Below are 20,942 nucleotides of genomic sequence, written 5' to 3' on the forward strand. Positions count from 1 at the left end.
TAATCTTCTTCGTCATTCAATCTAATGATTCTCGAGTGCAAACCTTGAAATCTTGATCTGAAGTTTCAAAGAATTCAGCCCTAGCATAGCCTCCTCCTTTGAAGCTTTCTTCCTCGAAAAAGAACAATGGCGGGATTCGCATCGTCTTCTTCCTCTGACCTTCGAAAAATGCATCAGGATAGCGTTTTGCTTCTTCAGTGTTGAATCGTGGGAAGAAGCGAGTGTATTCATCCTCAATCTTGACTGTTAAATGATAGACCTTGAAATATTATAGAATTTGAAATATTTGTATTTATCTTGTATTAGCTAAATATAGCATGAGTTACCAAACTTATAGCCTTGCCATTAATAGCCTAGATTATAGCCTAAATTAATAGAGATTATTGATTGTATATATATGGTGGATGATGCAATAAGAAGGGTACGGAATAATATATGGCGACATACCTTCATTTGATGATCTCCGTAGATCTATAATGGATCACCTTGGCACTGAGTTTGCAATGAAGGATCTGGGCTCCTTGAATTATTTTCTAGGCATTCGTGTAACTAAACACAAAGGCGGTTTGTTTCTATCACAGCGCAAATATGCCAAGGAAATTATTGAACGTGCTGGTATGGGTTCGTGTAAACCGAGTTTGAGTCCAGTAGACACTAAGTCGAAGGTGAGTGCTACAACGGGGGGTCCATATGCGGATCCAACAAAGTATCGCAGTCTTGTTGGTGCCCTGCAATATCTCACCTTTACTAGGCCGGATATCTCGTATGCAGCTCAACAGATTTGCCTGCACATGCATGACCCTAGAGACGCACATATGAATGCTCTCAAACGTATCATACGCTATGTTCAAGGTACTCTCCATCTTGGCTTACACCTTTATCCTTCCTCGATTGCAAATATTGTCTCTTATACTGATGCGGATTGGGGAGGGTCATCTGATACGAGACGATCCACATCGGGATACTGTGTTTATTTGGGTGACAATCTGATCTCGTGGTCGTCCAAACGTCAACCTACCTTATCTCGATCCAATGCCGAGGCCGAGTATAGAGGGGTGGATAATGTTGTTTCGGAGTCCTGTTGGATTCGGAATCTACTACTAGAACTACATTGTCCTGTTCGGAAAGCTACAATGGTTTATTGCGACAATATAAGTGCCATTTATCTTTTCGGGAATCGTGTTCAACACCAGCGCACTAAACACATTGAAATAGATATTCACTTTGTTAGAGAAAAAGTTGCACGAGGTGAAGTACGAGTTCGACATGTGCCTTCACGTTATCAGATTGCAGATATTTTCACTAAAGGGTTGCCCCTTATTTTATTTGCGGACTTCCGGACCAGTCTCAATGTTCGTGATCCTCCCGTTTCGACTGCGGGGGTGTGATAGACCTTGAAATATTATAGAATTGTAATATTTGTATATATCTTGTATTAGCTAAATATAGCATGAGTTACCTAACTTATAGCCTTGCCATTAATAGCCTAGATTATAGCCTAAATTAATAGAGATTATTGATTGTATATGATGCAATAAGAAGGGTACGAAATAATATTCTTACATTAAAGGTAAATTAATCATGGTCCTTCATCATAGATCTGTATTCTTTGAATGTTGAACATTTGATACGATTTACTACGATTTTTGAGTGCAATTCCATCATCTTGTTCCATTTATTTTGTGTATTTTCAGTCTTCGATGAAAACCTAATTTCCGTCCGTACGTGTAACTACAATCCTAGTCTTTCATTTTCCCTCTGATTTTCGTTGAGCATACATGGATTGAAGCACTTTCTCACTTTCAATCGGACGGAAAAGACGACCATTATTGAATATAGAACCGGACTTTTCTTTGTCCAGTTGCAACCGAAAGTGAGGTAAGGTTTCAAACACCTCTTTTCTTGATTTTTTTCTATTTTAACCGCTTCTTTTATGCTATGTACCAAACCTTTAGATATAAGTGAATCTTGAGAAATTGTGTGACCTAGATTTGTAACGTCCCGAAAATTTATGAGATTATTAATTAATATTTTAATAATTTTTGGGATTTTATAATTATGTTAAATTAATTTAGAAATAGTTTTAATAAATTTCTTTTATATATGAATTTAAATATTAATATATATTTATATTAAAAATACAATTACGATCTCTAAAGTAAAGAGGTTTGAATTAAAATTATTATTTTATTAAAATGTGAGTACACAAAGGTGAATATCTTAGCTGAGTCAAAAAAATAAATATAGATTAAATAAATAAATAAACAAACATAATAATAATAATAATAATAACGGATATTTCATGATATACCACTGAGTTTCTTCGAAATTCACCATATACCACACGAAATGTTTTAATTCACCATATACCATTGAGTTTACGTCCATTAGCACATAATACCATTAATGATAACTGCCGTCAGTGTGCCGTTTATGGTAAATTATCAGTATGCCCTTACGCATTCAACAGGCGCCATTGTTAGGCTTGACTTCCCCAAACACAACGTATTTCTTCAAAAAATTGATCCTCCATATTTCTTCTTCTCCATTCAAGAAACTTTGTATTCGTCTACATTGATCTAGAACCCTTAAAAATCCATCAAAAATCCTTAATGGAGATTTCGTCGGCATCACCAATGTCATCGTTCGATTCTCAGATCCAATCCTTAAATTCAACCTCAAATGATGCGTCTTCGAACGAAATAATTGATTCAAGCGAAGTTAAAATTGAAGATCAAGATGAAGAGAGAGAATCATCCGGGGATAGCTCTGAGTTTTCGGTTCCGGCGGCGTCATCATCATCAGTTGCGAGGAATGTGTTCGATGATGATGATGAAGATGAGGATGTTTGTAGGGTTTGTCGAAACCCTGGTGAGGCTGATAATCCGTTGAGATATCTGTGTGCTTGTAGCGGTAGTATTAAGTTTGTTCATCAGGATTGTCTTCTTCAATGGCTTAATCACAGTAATGCTCGTCAGTGTGAGGTTGGTTGATTGATTGTGAAAATTGTTTAATTTAGGGCTTTTGTGGATAATTGATTGAACTGTGTGAGCTTATGATTGAGGTATGAATATTTTAGGGAAAACTTGACCTTCTTGATTCTTAATTAGTGTGCAGTTGAGTATTGTAGATGTAATATAGAGGTTTTATTTTTGTTAAAGAAAAGGCAAAATTAGCATCTGAACACTTCTTAAGGAGATTGTTACCTTAGTTCATACTGATATATAAGCATTTCTTCGAAGTTAGGGTTTTGAGAGTGCACCCAAATTAAGGGTGTTCTTGAACACCTTAATTTGTCTACGTGTGATGACCAAGGCTTGAACAATGATGCGTTGAATGATTTCCCAACAATGCACAGAAACAAACTTCAAGAACTTGTTTCTTGATTTTCAGGTTGGTGAATGGCCTCCTATATATAGAGCTATGAGACCTTCTAAAAATAGCTAAGACTAATGTTTATGCAGCCAAACAATAAGAACGGCTACAAAGTATCACGTGGCTATCATGTGCACATTAAAAAAAAAACAGAAACCAGAGAATATGGTGCTGATTATTCTGACGTGAAATGAGCTGAACGCTCGACCTTCCTCATCAATTCTTGAGGGTCTTCTGTGTGAGTTAACACACATCGTGGACCTTGACAGTAAGACCCATGTATGGAGATTCCAAATCTACGACAGCAACCAGCAGCAGCCGGCTTCCACCCTCCCACGAGCAACAACACGGGCAGCAGCACAAGCTGCAGTTGTCCAGCCCTTGCCGCACACCAGCAGCTCTCCATGAGCACAGTGCCGCCTCTGTGCGTGCCACCATCACCGTGCAAACCACCACCACAACAAGCTCTCTTCCACTCCTTTTCTCTAACTCTATTTGTGAGCCATCTCTGCTCTTTTCTCTAATTAATTTTCTAGTTTTATTTGGAGTTTTATTAAGTGTGTTGAGTTTGATGTTGGTTTTGTGTTAAGTTCATTGAATCTTTTTGTGGGTAAGAGTTTGATGGATGAATTGGACGTATTTATGATTTAGGGTTTGAAGTATGATTAGAAATTATGGGTTGTGTGTTGATTGTGTGTTATTTTTTTTGAATCTTACTACGAGTAATAATTAAAGGTGTTATCTTTGAAATTAGTAATGGTGTGGGCTTTCATGTTATATTATAGTGGTGTATTAGTTATTGATTCTTGCTATAGATAATGGTTAAAAGTGTTGTCTTTGAACATGAAAGGACTAGGGTTTGAATTTAGACATGAAATCACTAATAATGTGTGTTTATGCTATATTTTGGTGGTGTGATGATTGATTAAATAACCTTAAAAGTTGTTTTAAGACTAAGTCGATTGTTTATTGTTGTAATAATAAGTAATGGTGATGCTTTTAGTTGACTATGAAAGTGATTTTGGTTGTTAAATTGGGAATAATAATTGTTAATTGTGTGGTTTGATTGTTGTGAATTATAAGTGCTCATATTAGGTTGTTATTAAAGTTATAATGCATAATTTTAGTAAGGCCATGGGAATAATATCAACTTATTGTAGACTTGCGGTGATGCTTGATTGTAGTCTTCCTAGCTCTGGAGAATGTAGCGAAAGATGTCGCGATCCGACCGCTTTAAGAATTGTCATCATGTGGTATTAGTGTTATATTTTAACATTGTGAGACTTAAGTGTGAATGGTTGTTTTATTTTAAGATAATGTGAATCATTATAACTTAAAGTTAAATGATGTAAGGAAACTATTCACATAATCCTTTTATTCTGTTGTTGATAGAAAGACTTGTGTAATTGTTGAATTAACGATTACAATTGGTGTTGAATGAGTTGGTACGTTATAGAGAATGAGAGTGTTAGAAGGAGGCGGGGACCACCCCCTTATTTATTTAAGAATTGGATTATGCCTTACTTGGAGTTATAATGACTCCTTTATAGGTGAATTCATATTTTGTTGAGTGGCTCAATGGGTTTTGGCGTGCTGCTATTCCCAGGGCGCTCATTAATAGTCGAAAGTGGGAGTTATTCCCATCTGATAAAGTATTAGATTATGATTAGCTGGCGTGACTCAACTGGATTATGTCCGGTTGATTTAGTAGTCCCCTAGGTGAGATCAGACGGGATCACCGTAAGGAGGGTACGAGCATGCTTTTGTCATTGGGCGTCGGATGGCCAATATCGCCCCTTGACCGAGGTGTTACCATGCGGGCCTTGCAAACCCCAATATGGTGGCCTCTTCACTGGTTTAGTACCCCAGTGTGTTAGTTTTTCCTGAAGGTAGGACCCGAGAGGGTCAGCTAGAGGGGGCATGAGCTCATACTTTGCCATGGGCGCCGGATGACCGATAACGCCCTTGGTCGTGTCACTATGCCAGGAAGTAGAGAAAAGATGAGTAGTAACAGTTCCTTAAAAGGGTCTGGCCAGACTACTGTTTTGAAAATTGTTTTTATCAAATTGTTTTGAATTGATAATTATTGAAGCAAATTTGTTATGATGATTATGTTGATATTAATATGGTCAATGGATTGGGCTCACGAGCTGGTCATTGACAGAGTGGAGGTGAATTGTCATTCAAATATTGACTAGCCTCACATTAGAGTGACATAACCTTTGAGTTATCGATGTTCCTCTCAATTAGACTCCCTGTGCGTACATAGATTTAGGAAACTGATGTTGCTTTTAAACCTTTGTTTTGAATTACTGTGTTTTGTTGTTTTGGATTGTTACTTCTCATTCAGTTTAATCTGATTCTCTGTTGTTTCCAACTTTTAGTTTGATTACAGATCGAAATTGGTTGGGAACGATGGATTAGCGGTGTTGATTAGAGTTCCAAGGATGTCATATTGAGCTGAGCATGTGGGAATTTTGTAGTTTTGTATTAGGTTTTTGGAGAATTGTATATTAGACTTGATGTGTTGGTTATATTGAACTTAAAACGATCTGTATGTTACCTTGTGTTTTAGTTAGATGTTTGGTTTGATAATTAGCTGAGTTAGTTACGTTATAGAGCTGGTGACCCCTTTGCTCAAGTTCTGAAAGTGTGACTAATACTATATTAATACAACTAATAGTAATACTAATACTACACTAATATGACTAATAATACACAAATACGACTAATAATAAATTAATACTAATACGATTAATATTATGCTTATACAACTAATATTAAACTAATAATGCACCAATATGATGATAATAATAATAATAATAATAATAATAATAATAATAATAATAATAATAATAATAATAATAATACACTAAGTCGTAGGAGTGTTATGTTATAAGTTCAATAACGTAGCTAAAATATTAATAATCAATAGTTGGCCTATTGGTTGAAGTATGGATGTAATATTAATGAGGTCTTAAGTTCAAAACTTCCCTAAGATATTTGTGTATATTGTATACAGCAAGTGGTGTGGCACATCCCTTTCATCCAATTTCTTTTCCCGACCAATCAAATAGTTGGAATCTGGTTGGAAATTTTTAAAAAAACATTTTTCTTGTCATTTTGGGATAAATTCTGAAATAGTGTATTCCGACTATCTATTAGTCGGAAATTTCCTACTATTTTCTGACTAACTTGGTAGTCGGAATTTTCGACTAATTTTCCGACTGTTTTCCTACTAAAATGAATTTCCGACCATTCTGATCCGACTATCCAAAACAGTCTGTATAAAACTATTTTTATAATATTATCAAATAATTAAAAGTATTCATTATAATAATTTTTATTATTTTTATAATTTACAATTTTTATCATATACTGTTAGAAATACTTCACATGTGAGGAAGTTAGATCGCACATCACTAATATAGTAGGTTGTGGACTTGCATATAATGCTTGGTGGGTAATCATCCTATACCATATGGTTTTGGAAAAAAGTGAATAACCTCATCAAGTGTGTATGCAATTCAACACTCATTACTAGTGGGTTTACGAGCTCGAGCCCACATGTGCTCCATGGGCGTGTCCACATGAGTGGACCCTTGGGATGATTATGTGACGAATCATCACGGCTTTACATGGTATCAGAGCTGAAAGTGATTCTTGGATATGATGTAAATCACATGTGAGGGAAATGTTGGAACACAAAAACTTGTATGCAACGGTTGCATGGGTGCAATTACCTATAAATACGTTTATACCAAATTTAAAGCTTAAAAGATTAAATTCAAGATTAAAAGGCCAAATCTAAGACTTAAAAGATTAATTCTAAGACTTAAGTCGATTTAATTTTAATTTTCTTAAATTAGGTATTATCTTTTTTTTTAAAAAAATTCCAATTTCAAAACTTAAAAGACATATTTCAAGGCTTAAAAGACCAAATTTTCATACGTTATGTTGTATTTGGCCTTTTAGGTCACAAATTTGCATTGAAAGAAAAAGTATATAAAAAAAATTAAAAAAATAAATTAAAGGTTGAACCTTTGATGAGGTTAATGCTCGAATTTGACAATTTAAGTATTAAAATTGACTTTTTACATTTTGAAATGAGCAATTTTAAGTTCGGTTTTGAGAGATTAAAAAAAACCTATCAGGCTGGGCAGTGGTGGTTGGAAATATTTCATATATGAAGAAGATCTTACATCACTAAAATCGTGGGTTGTGGACTTGCATATAATATTTGGTGGGTAATCAGCTTCCTATAACCGTATGATTTTGAGAAAAGGATCAACCTCATTAAATTTATATGCAAGTCAATACTTATTACCCCTAAGTTTGTAGACCTAAACCCATAGATACCCGATAAATATATCCACACAAATAGACTTATTGAATAATTATGTGACGAGTTCTATACATCTAACATATACAAGTAATTAAAACTCAAATCATCATCCAAATATTTTCAAATTACAAATCTAACAACCAGCCTAACTCAACCCAACTCCAGCGGATTTCCTAACTAAAAATTAGAAGTTGAAAAACACATTTGTCTTATCAATCACGTCATTTTAATCCAATCATTCATTTTTTTCTAAACACGTCACACGCTTTGATTGCCACGTGCATTTCACTCACCATACGCCATTATCAAAAGCCCCCTCTTATTTCTTCGTGGTTCGTGCCTTCTCAGTTCTCAATCCAGCAAATTTGGGTCACCTCACTCATCTCACTCCCTCCGATTCTTCCCTTGTCCAAATCTTTGTTTGTTACTCAAATCTTGACGTTTACTATCAATGGAGGTTACGACGAATTTTAGCGATGAAGATGCGGCGGCAATGGTGGCGGAGCTTCGAGGTACTTTTACGAGTGGAAAAACTAGGAGTTATGAATGGAGAATTAGTCAATTGAAAGGGATTTTGAAAATGATGGAAGATAATGAGAACGAGATCGTTGATGCTCTTCGTTCTGATCTTAATAAACCAGCTTTTGAATCCGTCTTATATGAGGTTTTTTTTAATATTTCTCTCCTCCTGGAGTTAATTTGGATCATTTAAATTGTTGTTGTCAATGTTAGGAATGTTTAATTTAGAGATTGAGATTGCAGGAAAGTAGGAATGATTGAATTTGAGTTTTGTGAGTGTCAATTACTTACGTTTAACTACTGCCTCGTTCCTAAGAGATTGAGCACCAATAAATGAGAAAAAAACAATGTGAATTAAAGAAATTGATTAAAATTTGAGACATTACCCAAAAAAAGTGTTAGACAAAGTTAAATGGAGAAACCATAATGAAAAATGCAATAGTATATCATTGCTTCAATATGTGAGTTAAAATTTCACTGCTTGAATATGCACAATTGTTGGAAGTAACTATGACGGTACTACTAGTATTTTTTATTTCTTTGTAGGTGCAATATTTGATTGGATAATTAAAGCTCTAATTTAGGAATTAAAAAGGATCGGAGAGGGTATATTTTGTCATTTAGAATGGTTTGATGAACTATAATTGCACTGTTAAAGAACTTGCCTATAAGAAACGAAAAGTTAAATTATTGAACATTCATTTATAACATCCCTTGGCGTGTGATTAACAACCTTCGGATCACATGTAACAAAAATCTAATATAGAGGTGACAAGACTTTATGAGGAAAAAAATTTAATCTATACGATTTTTAGGAGTAGGAGATGAAAATAGTAAGGACTTTAGAGTTTAAGTAGTTTTGTTATGTTGATAGTGAGGCATATCATTTTTTTGGTATAGGATAGGCCGAGGAAAAGATGAAAAGGGAGGGGCGATGAGAATCAATTACATACTTCAACTAAAATAAGATTCAATTTTTGACACGTGTACATATTATGACTCAATCTGAAAGAGTTATTAAGATAGTAGTCCAAATACTCCGTGTATACTACATTTTCAATTATTTTTTAGGGTGGACTGTAGCCACCATACGTAAACTAATTGCTCATTTTTAAAGTAATATATGTGGAAATTCTTACATAGGTTGTTTTTAAGAGAACTGATTAAGTAGTTTGCAAATATTGTACTTACTAGTATATAAGAGGTTAAGCTAGAAATATTAAGTGGTATACGATAGTATGAGCATTGACAACTCTTATTGATCTGCATTCTGCAATGTTGTTCTAAATTCCAAAGTTAAATATGTGATTTTACAATCTAATATATATATATATATATATATATATATATATATATATATATATATATATATATATATATATATATATATTTATATTTCATGTGGACAATTGTAGAGAGTAGACATTGAAAAGTCGAGGTACGATGAAAATCATGATGATTGTGTGAGCCTGAATTTATTAAGTGGTACCCAACATAGCTGCGTATGAAAGAATAAATATATGAGTTTTTTAATAAATGCATTTATTGTTCATTGTTTGATATTCCCAGAACATTTGAGCTAAAATGAGTTACATACTTGAAACAGACATAATAACACTTCGGTAAAGGTAGTTGTGGGCATTAATGCCCAATAATGATCAAACTTTATGTTGTCATTTAGAGCGTATAATGGTCATCAGAAATTGTAATTATTTAAATCAAATAAATTAATTAAATTAATAATTAATTGGAAATATCCTAAGATTGTAAAAAGTTTTTGTTTTGGTATAAGCACAAGTCGCGGCTCGCGAATTGGCCTGGTCGCGGTTTGCGACTTTCGCGCTGGTTTTTGCAATGTTCGTTTTATTCGGTTTTATTAGTTATGCAATAACTACCTACGGTTTATATGGTTATATTAACTGAATTATTGGGATGAATTGATTTAATATCGACATTGATTCGTGAATCGATGTTGCGTTTCATGAAGTGACATATTACTTCATGAATGGTTGTATGCTTTTCTATAAATATAGAAGGCATGTGTAAGTTATTTCTTACATGAGATGTACATGGAATATATATGCAATTTCTGATTTTTCTTTTCTTCTAGTACTTTACATAGAGAACTTGCAATCCTCGATTGAAAATTTCCGTTTCTTCTTTCACTTAAGTTTTCTCATATCGTTCTAAGTTCCTTGTGCTAGGAATTTAGTATAATTCTTTGTATCTCAGAATATATTTCTGGTTTATATTTCCAAGCACCGTAGTATGAAGAAAATGATATTTTAGGAAAGAGCAGCTCGCCTAGAATTAATATCAAGTTCACATACAAAATCTTCTTGTTACTATGTTCGATATACGGTGTTCCCGATGATGAAGTTCACATTTGGTGTATGTTAAGCAAAGGTTTGAACTTGTCATATGTTTTTGTAACCTACTAAGTTTATGTAACTTTATTTTATATGTTTGATTAATAAAATTATAGTCACATTTACAACACTTTATATTGGCAATTGTACCCACATTTCGTTCTTTCTTTTTAATGCTACCTGTTTTGTGCAATACCTTATGTTTCTCCTTCTATTAGTTTTTTGTCTTTCAATTAGTAGTATGTCAATCTTTTTTATTGAGCTAAAGATTTATAGTTCTATTATGATTTTAGTCAAATGACTATTGACTCATGATGTCATGCACGTTTTTTATATGTTGTAAATAATGTTTGCTGCTAAGGGTCAATCGTTAATAACATCAGGGGTTAGTTATAACAAAGGTAAAATTGTGCATTTGTGTCCATTCGATGCTTTAATTGTGTTTAGGTGGGAGCCTATAGAGAAGCTACTTAACAACATTAGAACAATAAAATGTTGTTATATGTTCTTTTCAAGTTGAGGTTGAAAAGCTCTTATAGTCATGTGTAGGAACAATTTTGTGATTGTGATACTTGTTTTTTCACAAAACGTACCCTTCACTTATGAACTGTGCACGTTTATTTGGTGGTTTCCACTCTTTAGAATTTGGGTGTGAAGGTGAATTGAGCAAGCCAGATATCAAAACTCAAAAGTGGGAACATATTAATTTTGTTAGGTAAGAATAAAAATGAGGTCCATTTTGGGGGCTAAAACTAATGTACTAGATAATATCAATATATATTTTGTGTTGACTTCTGTTCTCTGTTCATATTTTACAGCACCTTGTTGATTAATTGCACAATTTTTCGTTAGGTGGAAATTATATAAATATGAGTTAGTTTTGTTGCTTGTGGACAATTATGAATTTGGATTGCCATTGAAGAAGGGTCACAATTGCACGTTATTACTGCTTTAAGTAGTTACTACAGTTTGGGTTTCTTTGATTCTTCACTCTAACAGTTAAATGTTTATTCTCTGAGGTGGCAGATAATAACAAATAATTCTTGTCATGGTACCAGATATAGTAATATGTACATTAGTTTTTTTGCATGTATGAAAATGGAAAAGATACCACATCAAATTTTAAAAGCTGAAAGGAGGAGAAGGCAGACTGCAAAATTTTGATGATCTCTTGTTACCTTTACTAATGCCTATTGCCCCCTATATCTGTATATGTGATTAGATGAGTAGGTGGCATTTACACTATATAAGTTGTAAACTTCTTCTACCTGTGTCACAACAAGTTACCTACCTATGATTTTATTATAAACGGTGTAATTTCTTGATTTCTCCAAGGATAGTGGAGTAGCTATTATGTTCTATGTCCTAAAAAAAGGATGATATATTACCCAAATGTTCGTCTCTTTAGCCAATATCTATGGAACTCTATTCATTTTATATTCAATTGTATGTATTCCACTAAATTTTCTCTGGTTCTTGTTATATAGAATCCTCTTCTCCATCTCGCTTCAAATGAACTTTGTTAAGCCATACAACAATATTTCGTTACCCAATGCCTTTTAAAGGCTCCCCCTAGACAGAGTTTTGTGGGGTTGAATGTATGCAATCTTATCCTTGTTTAGTGATAACAAAGAAATTGTCTTCGATTGAGTCTTAGTAGCTAACATTATCTGCAATTTCACATTAATAATAATTACATGTGATCTAATGAGCCATTTTTATTAAAACCATACAATTATGGAAAAAATGTGTAAAGAAATAATTCATGTTCCTAGAATTTTTTTCTAAAGCATAACTTCTTAATTTAATTGTTATCCTAAAGATACTAGCATGTTATGAGTTAATAATTAGTGAGCAAATATTTCGAATATAAAGAGTTTCCATTTGACATAAACTTTTGAAATTTGTTAGTATTTGCAACTAAATCGTGATTCTTAAGTTGGAAAATGGTGGTTATGATGGTACGATAGAGGCATGGGGAACATTAACACCAATGATTAGCAATTTGTTGGCCTGTTTCTGTGCTGAATGTTATTTGAGATATTTATTTCTCTCTTTATCCTGGCCAATAATGAGTTATTTTCTAGAATCTTTTAACAAGAGATTTTTATACTGCTGCAGATTTCAATGTTAAAGTCCTCGTGTAAAGTGGCACTTACAGAGTTGAAGCATTGGATGAAGCCAGAAAAGGTACTTGTTTTCTTATTTGTGGATATAGAATTTGTGCAATTATCATCTTCTGTTGTTCCAATTTCTGTTCAACTTAAAACTTTGTCATCCCTCAGGTTAAAACTACAATAGTTGCATTTCCTTCATCAGCAGAAATAGTAGCAGAACCATTAGGGGTTGTGCTAGTTATCTCTGCCTGGAATTACCCAATTCGTAAGTTGAAATTTTGTTAATTACATGTTTCTTTTATGATTTAATAATGCATTTCAATTATTTTTTTCTCTATTAAGCAAAAGTTTAAACCTTGACATGTGATTAACATAATTTCTGCTGTCCAATTTTTAAAATAAAGTTAACTTTGACAATATATATTACATACAAGCAAGCCATGTGAACGTCTTACTGATGAAGGGGAAACTTCTATTGTGTATCTCCGTAGCTGAGAAGCTCCAACCCCTCCCCCATTTTTGTTCTCTGTTTCTGTAGTAATGTTTTTTGCTGTTTACCTTCATTTGCTTTTGTGAAACTGAGCACTTGTCATGTTTAATTGCTTTGTTCAGTGTTATCCCTTGATCCAGTTGTTGGGGCCATAGCAGCTGGTAATGCTGTGATCTTAAAACCATCTGAAGTTTCTCCTGCTACATCTTCATTGCTGGCAAAATATGTGGGGCAATATCTGGACAGTTCTGCGATCAGAGTTGTAGAGGGGGCAGTTTCTGAAACATCTGCTCTCCTGGAGCAAAAATGGGATAAAATATTTTATACAGGTTTGGTTCCAATATATTGTTTTCTACTAGGTGCTTGGTGTCGGTTTCCAATCAATGTTTTCAAATCGTAAATAATTGTTGAGAAAAGTGGCACTATAACACACTTTACTTTCTCCCTTCTGTTGTTAGATGACCCAAACAAACCAATCCAATCAAGCATAGAAAAAAAATCCCACAATCGAACACAATAAAGTAAATAATGTAGAAAATAAAGCACACGATTTTTACGTGGAAACCCAATGAGGTAAAAACTACGGGACCATAGGTGGTACCAAACCCTTCCATTAATCACTAATAAATTGATGGGTACAACCTAAATCTTCTCTGGACAAACACTAGAGGTATGACAAGCACCAAACACCCCTAAACCTTCACTCAAAAGTGGTGAAATAATAGTTAGAGGAAATTAAGGCTAAATATAAATTACCCACTTACAATGCACAAAACGACAATCCAAATGTTAGATCGATTTGTAGGCTGGGTAGGCAGGAACATCGTGTCAAAGTTTGACATAAACCAGACCACAAACAACCAGACCACAAACATCGTGTCAAAGCCTCCCTTTTTTTGTTTTTACTCTCTCCTTCTATTCTTTAGCACACATTACCCCATTAATAATAATATAAATTTAAGTCACTTAGACTAAACCAAGCCTAACTAGAAAGATTATTGTTGGGCTCTTCCTCCAAAATGGGAAGGAACAACTCAAAAACTCTTCCCCTCACTTCGACTTAGGGGTAAGACTAGCCCCGCCAAATGGCACACATCTAATTTGTCCCTTGGTAAGATCTTAGTCAATATATCCTATCCATTTACTAATTTTCACAAAGGACTTATCTTCGAACTATTATCAAGTCCAATAATACCTCCTTCGTATATGTTTGGTTCGGCCATAATAGATAGCATTCTTTGCTAGGTGATAGGTGAATGGCACTCTGACAATCACAATGTAACAAATATTTGTCCTGCTCCAATCTTAACTTGTTAAGGAAGTATCTCATCTACACAAAATCTTTACATCTTCAACAATTGCCATATACTTTGACTCTTTAGTCGATAGAGCAACACATTTTTGCCATTTTGATTGCCAAGAAATGGCTCCCCTGCAAATGTCATCAAGTTACCAGAATAAGACCTGTTGAAAGCGTGGAATCAATATCATCTGACATATTAGCATCCGTGTAATCATTTTTAACATAGGTTCGTCGGGATTACAACACAAACTAACTCTTAGAAATAAACTTGAGATACCTTAGAATCCATTTAACTGTTGCCCAATGCTCCGTTTCAGGATTATACATGAACTTGCTAACTACCTAATAGCATGAGCTATATCCAGTCGAGTACATGGTATACATCAAACAAACTACAACGGATGAATAAGACACATTCTTCATTGTCTTCTTATCTTTATTTGTTGTAGAACATTGCTCGAAACCCAATTTTGTATGTAATGATAGAGGAGTTCTCAAGGGCTTAGCATTGTTCAAGTGGAAGTTTTGCAGCACCCTCTTAATGTACTTCTCTTGTAATATCCACAATCGTTTCCTTTTCTTATCACGAGAATAATGAGATTTTCTAAACAATTGTTGTATATTTCTCACTTAACTCTAGCTTGGAGCTCCTTAAAAGCTAAAAGTACCTAATCCTTGGTTTTCAAAACAATAACCCACACTTCTCTAGAATAATCACCAATAAAAGAGACAAAGTAAAGAGCAAATGTAACATCCATAGATCCTACATCAGCGTACGGTGGAGAAAATCAAGAGGATACTTTGACTTCTAGATTGGAGGTGAGAATGAAAAGCAACCCTATGTTTACCAAGTAAATAATTAATATTGCTTCTTAGAGAGTATCTACATACCCTTTTCACTAATATATGCAATTTTTTTGTGCCATAACTCTCTAGAGCAATCATCTGTAACATTTACTTCACCTCTTGGCATGTATCGTATAAGATTTTCCTTGCATAGCTTCCACATACCATCGCCAAATTGGCTAAAGTAACCCTCATCGTCAAACCTACTTGTAGAATTGAGATTCAATTTGATATCAAGCACATGTCAGACATGGTGAAACTCTCCAAGCAAATAGTGTCTCTACCAACAACCTTGGATGACCCATCCTAACACTACCAAAGTCACCACTAGCGTAAGAGGAGAAGTAATCATGTGTGAAGTAAAATGATATGAAGCACCGAATCAATCACTCAATTGCAGTCATCACAAGCTACGTTCAAGTACTCTTAATCACCAACGAAGAGTAAATCATCATCCGTATTTGCTAAAGCTACAATATCTTTCTCTTTTAGAATCACCTTTTCTTTTTTCAACTTGTCTCTTTTAATCTTTCCGCATAATTTTTTGATATGTCCCCACTTGTTGCAGTAGTGGCAAACAACTCTAATCTTGGATTTAGACTTGTCCTTGGAATTTTCTTTACCCTATGGAGCTCGAGTTTTGCTTCTTCCCATGTTGAACTCTTGTGCTACATAATTAGCTTCAAAATGATTGGAGGAACTAATCTCCTTTCGTCTAGTCTCTTTATTCAATAGACTAGCTTTGACACTATTAAATGTCAACTTACCATCAGGTGCAAGATTACTAAGTGATACAAAGAGTGTGTCCCAACTCTCTGGCAATGAGCAAAGTAGCAATAATGCAGGCAACTCATCATCTAAAGACATCTTCACGACAACCCTGAAATTCATTCAAACGCACTACTGTGCTATTACAGACATGAGATACAAATTTAACTTACTTTCTTATCAACAACGCTACTTAAGACATTCTTCCTCTCTACCTACCCTCAAGTTTCTTCCACAATTCTAAGCATTCATGTCATTGGCAACATGTTGGAGCACACTAATATCAACAAATTGTGTAATGATTCCTATTGCTTTTCGGTTCAAAATTTTTCATTTACTTACATTTTGAACAGTGGAGATAATCTCATTAAGAGTGGTTGGTTCATACAAATCCTTTATATAAAGAATGTCCTCCATCTTAGTTTTCCACACAACATAATTAGTGGAGTCTAAAAACATCATACTATGCATACTAGTTTTATCATCCATCATAAACCAACACATGAATGACACCCAAGTAATATGAACATGGCTCTTTATACGACTATGTTGAAAAAAGTGGCATTTTAACACACTTCATTTCTCCCTTTGTGTTGCTAGATGAGCCAAAGAAACAAATCCAACCAAGCAAAGAATAAAAATCCTACAAGCAAACACAATAAAGTAAATAATGCGGAAAATAAAGCACACACGATTTTTCTTGGAACCCAATGAGTAAAAAAAACCATGGGGCCGTAGGTGATACCAAACCCTTCCACTAATCACTAATAAATTAATGGGTACAACCGAAGTCTTCTCTACACAAACACTAGAGGCATTACAAACACCAAACACTCCTAAACCTTCACTCAAAGAACTATTAAGGGAAATTAGCACTAAATATAAATTACCCACTCACAATTCAAAAAACGATAATCTAACTGTTAGTTATGTAGGTTGAGTAGGCAGGAAAACCGTGTCAAAGTTTGACGTAAATCGGACCACAAACAGCCTTCGTTCGGGATTCATTATGAACAAAATCTTTTGTTGCTTTGTAAAATACTCTGCCTCCTTTTTTATTTCTCTAGTATGTGCGACTCACAGAAGTGGAGAACCTCCCTTGTTTTAGTTTTTATTCTCTCCTTTTATTCTTTAGCACACATTAGCCCGTTAATTAATAAGTCACTTAGACTAAAGCATGCCCAACTAAAAAGAGTATTATCGGGCTCTTCCTTCAAAGTAGGAGGGAACAACTCAACAATAACCTCATTGTTATTACAGAAATAAGGCCGTCTTCATTTGATGCCCCCCTCCTCCCCATGATATGCTTTACATTATTTGTGCTCAAGACTTGCTTTTGACCATGAAATGCAAAGAGCTATTTTCTAGTTTTAAACTCTCAAATGGTTACGGATAATCTGTTTTAGTGATATAGCATTTCGTTCTGGTTACAATGCAATACAGTGTTCCCTCACTCCCTGTCAACTCAAGTCTTAGTTTCTCTTGTGGTTTTAAAGCTCTTTCTCATAAAACTAGATTATTTCTGGGACCCTTCCTCTTAATATGCTAGTATTGGATGTAGTTGTATATCAAATGTTTATATGTGAAAATTTGAACAAGTCACCTAAGAAAAGCAGCGTTGTGTCAAAATGAATGGAATTGGGTCATTTATACACTTTTTGAATGATTAATTTCTTTTAGAAGGTTTTATTCTTTTTGTTATCCTCTTTATATGCTCCCTCTACAAACATGGCCTCGCGATAACCTTGAACTCCATTGAATAATTAACAGGCAATGGAAGAGTCGCACATATTGTGATGACAGCTGCTGCCAAGCACCTTACCCCAGTTGTGTTGGAACTTGGTGGAAAAAGTCCAGTAATAGTGGATTCTGATGTGAATTTAAAAGTAAAGAACTTCTTTTGGACATTATATTGGGTCTTCCTGCACCTAGTATTTCTCTTCTTTTTTTTTCCTGACATGTTGGGATTCTTGGTTGTAGATTACTGCCAGAAGAATTATTGCAGGAAAATGGGGGTGCAACAATGGGCAGGCGTGTATCTCACCTGATTATGTTATCACGTCAAGAGATTTTGCTCCTAAATTGGTATGGTTCTGGAAATCACCAGTTCTGAATTCTGTTATATAATTTTTCTCTGTTGATTCATTTCTAGTTTTCACTGATGTTGCTCTAATCCAGATAGATGCTTTGAAACGTGAGTTGGAGAGGTTTTATAGTTTGGAGCCACTTGAATCAAATGATTTGTCTCGAATTGTAAATTCCAACCATTTTGATCGTTTGGTAAGACTTCTGGATGAGGATAAAGTTGTTGGTAAGATTGTGCATGGGGGTCACAGAGATAAATCTAAATTGTAAGCATTCGCTATTGATAATTTCTTGTTTATGACAACAAAAACTGTAATTATAGCAATGTTTTAATTTTCCAATTTGCTACAGAAAAATCGCTCCCACATTACTGCTGGATGTTCCACATGACTCTTTAATCATGAATGAGGAAATATTTGGTCCATTGCTTCCTATTGTCACGGTATGAAGAAGACCCTTTCCTGATGTTTCTTTTGTTGAACTATCTGATTCCCTGGTTGCTAATTTTCCAAGAGGATTGTCATCTACACCAGTCCACTAATCTTTGATTTTTGTATGAATATGATGGTGGAAAAATGAGCGACTTTCATTACTTATAGAAGTCTTTGCTAGCTCCTAAGAGAAAAGTGCAATTATATGAAGTAGGAGTCATGTTCTAATAGTTTTCTCCGAATCAATGATAGCACAGGCTCCCTGTTTGTCAGTTACTAGAATATTCCAGTGACTTTTGATGTTCCTGTATTGTTAAGGTCGACAAGCTCAAAGAAAGCTATGATATGATAGCATCGAGAACAAAACCCCTAGCCGCGTACCTATTCACCAACAACAAGACCCTGAAGAATGAATTTGTGAGGACTGTTTCTGCAGGAGGTTTAGTCATTAATGACTCCGCCATACATGTAAGTGCTGCAACATAGTCTACACAATGAAATGCATTCCGTACTAGCACTAATATTTGGAGAGCTGCATGCGTAACCTTTCTAAGCATCCGTTTAGTTTCTTTTATTGAGCGTCAACAGATTAACTTGCATTAGTTTCTTTACCCTATTATACATATACTTTTTTACTTAACACTGATCTTCCTTTGACTTTTTAACTTGTTTCTTGGGATGATTGTACAGCTTGCAGTTCACACTTTACCATTTGGTGGAGTGGAAGGGAGTGGAATGGGTTCATACCATGGAAAGTTTTCTTTTGATGCCTTTAGCCACAAGAAAGGGGTACTTTACCGAAGCTTTCTAGGCGATGCTCCTGCTCGATACCCACCTTACACCAATGGAAAAATGAATTTGTTGAAAGCTTTATTTGGTGGAAGTATATTGGGCATATTACGAGCTTTGATCGGATTGGTTGGTTGTCGTTCTTACCCTAAAAAGAAATCTGAATAGTAAACTCCTATTTATACGTGCATCATTCATTTGTGTATTTAAGTTTGGCTATTTTCGTTTAACATCATAAATAGTATCGTTTCCGTCAAAAAATATTCAGAGACCTATCTTATGTATATTTGCATGTGGTGATCATTGGTTGTTATTTATACAACGGAGCAAAATCCGACTCCGAATTACTGTACTGTGAACGCTTTCAATGTTATCAATCAAATTTTCTTGTTAGCATTTTTGTTCTGGAGTTCTTTCCAATAACGAGTCTTTTGTTGAAAACGTGAAGCTTAAACATAAATGTAGAAGTAATTATGTTGAAATTTGACTACGAATATCAATGGCTCACTCTAGGATTCAAAGGTGTCAGAGAAAAGGATTCCAAACAGGCTCATGGCTCCATCTACTTGGAAGTTGGAATGACACAATGAGCCTCTAAGGTGAATTTATCAACAAAATAAGAAAAATTACCCAAAATAAGCTTCGGAAAATTTTAATTTTCAAAATGAACATCTATTTATCCAAGCCTAAGGTCAGGTATATTTGTTGTTACTAACAGCAAACAAAAGAAACTGAAAAAACAACTTTGTTCGTTGTTACTAACAGCGAACAAACTTTGTTTTATATTTTGTCCCTTCCACTCAATAACATTGTCTTTCTTTTGTTCGCTGTTAGTAATAGTGAACAAAGAATTTTGACTTTTTTCGAAAAACTTCTTTATTCGCTGTTAGTAATAGCGAAAATACATAACCTAAGGCTCTGACAATAATTTTCCGAAGCTTATTTTGGTTATTTTTTATAATAAACTTATCCATTTCAAAATTTCCATTTAAGGTTAACTCCTAAAGGAAATAGTCATATTGAGCACAAAGCTCCTGGGGCCAAACACAAAATGACGAGCAAAACTCACTCTAGGTATGCTTATCTTTTAATGTACATCATTCTAGTGTGTTTGAGGTAAACGGTTCAACACTTGTCATATGATTCAAGTGATGGAGTCTATAATATAAGGAAGCATCCACTCATTGCAATTCAAAAACCAATAACTCTCAAAGATCATCTAACCATACAAAATGAATAACTACCCAAGATGGATTAAATGATGAAACTAATAATAATAATAATAATAATAATAATAATAGGATAATGATAAGGCTAAATGAATGAGCTACTTGATCCAAACATACCAACGTCCCCTAAGAATTCTACACAACTTAGCATTTATAACTAATATACCAAGCATGCAGTTTTTGGATTTTTTTAAATTTTTTTACACTTTTCTTATTTATATATTTTTTTTCATTTTTTTAATACATAGTTGGATTTACATGATGAAAATGAAGAAA

At 34.3% G+C, this 20,942-nt stretch overlaps 2 protein-coding genes across 2 annotated transcripts; both read left to right on the forward strand.

Annotated features, from left to right (window-relative positions):
- The first annotated feature begins 476 nt into the window (after positions 1 to 476).
- LOC130810876 (uncharacterized mitochondrial protein AtMg00810-like) lies at positions 477 to 1,388 on the forward strand. Its single transcript, XM_057677001.1, has one exon. It carries the CDS (start codon positions 477 to 479, stop codon positions 1,386 to 1,388), a length of 912 nt encoding a protein of 303 aa, XP_057532984.1.
- A 6,597-nt stretch (positions 1,389 to 7,985) lies between these two features.
- Positions 7,986 to 19,833, forward strand: LOC130810381 (aldehyde dehydrogenase family 3 member H1). Its single transcript, XM_057676416.1, has 10 exons — positions 7,986 to 8,384; positions 12,730 to 12,798; positions 12,894 to 12,990; positions 13,338 to 13,544; positions 17,903 to 18,018; positions 18,113 to 18,217; positions 18,311 to 18,483; positions 18,569 to 18,659; positions 18,967 to 19,116; positions 19,339 to 19,833. The coding sequence occupies exons 1-10, from the start codon at positions 8,172 to 8,174 to the stop codon at positions 19,603 to 19,605; spliced, it is 1,488 nt and encodes a 495-aa protein (XP_057532399.1). The 5' UTR covers positions 7,986 to 8,171; the 3' UTR covers positions 19,606 to 19,833.
- Positions 19,834 to 20,942: the final 1,109 nt, after the last annotated feature.

This window comes from Amaranthus tricolor, chromosome 4 (genome assembly GCF_026212465.1).
Source record: "Amaranthus tricolor cultivar Red isolate AtriRed21 chromosome 4, ASM2621246v1, whole genome shotgun sequence".
NCBI lineage: Eukaryota > Viridiplantae > Streptophyta > Magnoliopsida > Caryophyllales > Amaranthaceae > Amaranthus > Amaranthus tricolor.

What these genes read in the sequence shown, in the direction of transcription:
- LOC130810381 (XM_057676416.1), top strand. Translation starts at nt 8,172, where the DNA reads ATGGAGGTTACGACGAATTTTAGCGATGAAGATGCGGCGGCAATGGTG. An exon ending in ATTGGATGAAGCCAGAAAAG is followed by an intron (nt 12,799 to 12,893) that starts GTACTTGTTTTC and finishes GTCATCCCTCAG; the next exon opens with GTTAAAACTACAATAGTTGC. An exon ending in ATTCTGATGTGAATTTAAAA is followed by an intron (nt 18,019 to 18,112) that starts GTAAAGAACTTC and finishes TCTTGGTTGTAG; the next exon opens with ATTACTGCCAGAAGAATTAT.
- LOC130810876 (XM_057677001.1), top strand. Translation starts at nt 477, where the DNA reads ATGGATCACCTTGGCACTGAGTTTGCAATGAAGGATCTGGGCTCCTTG.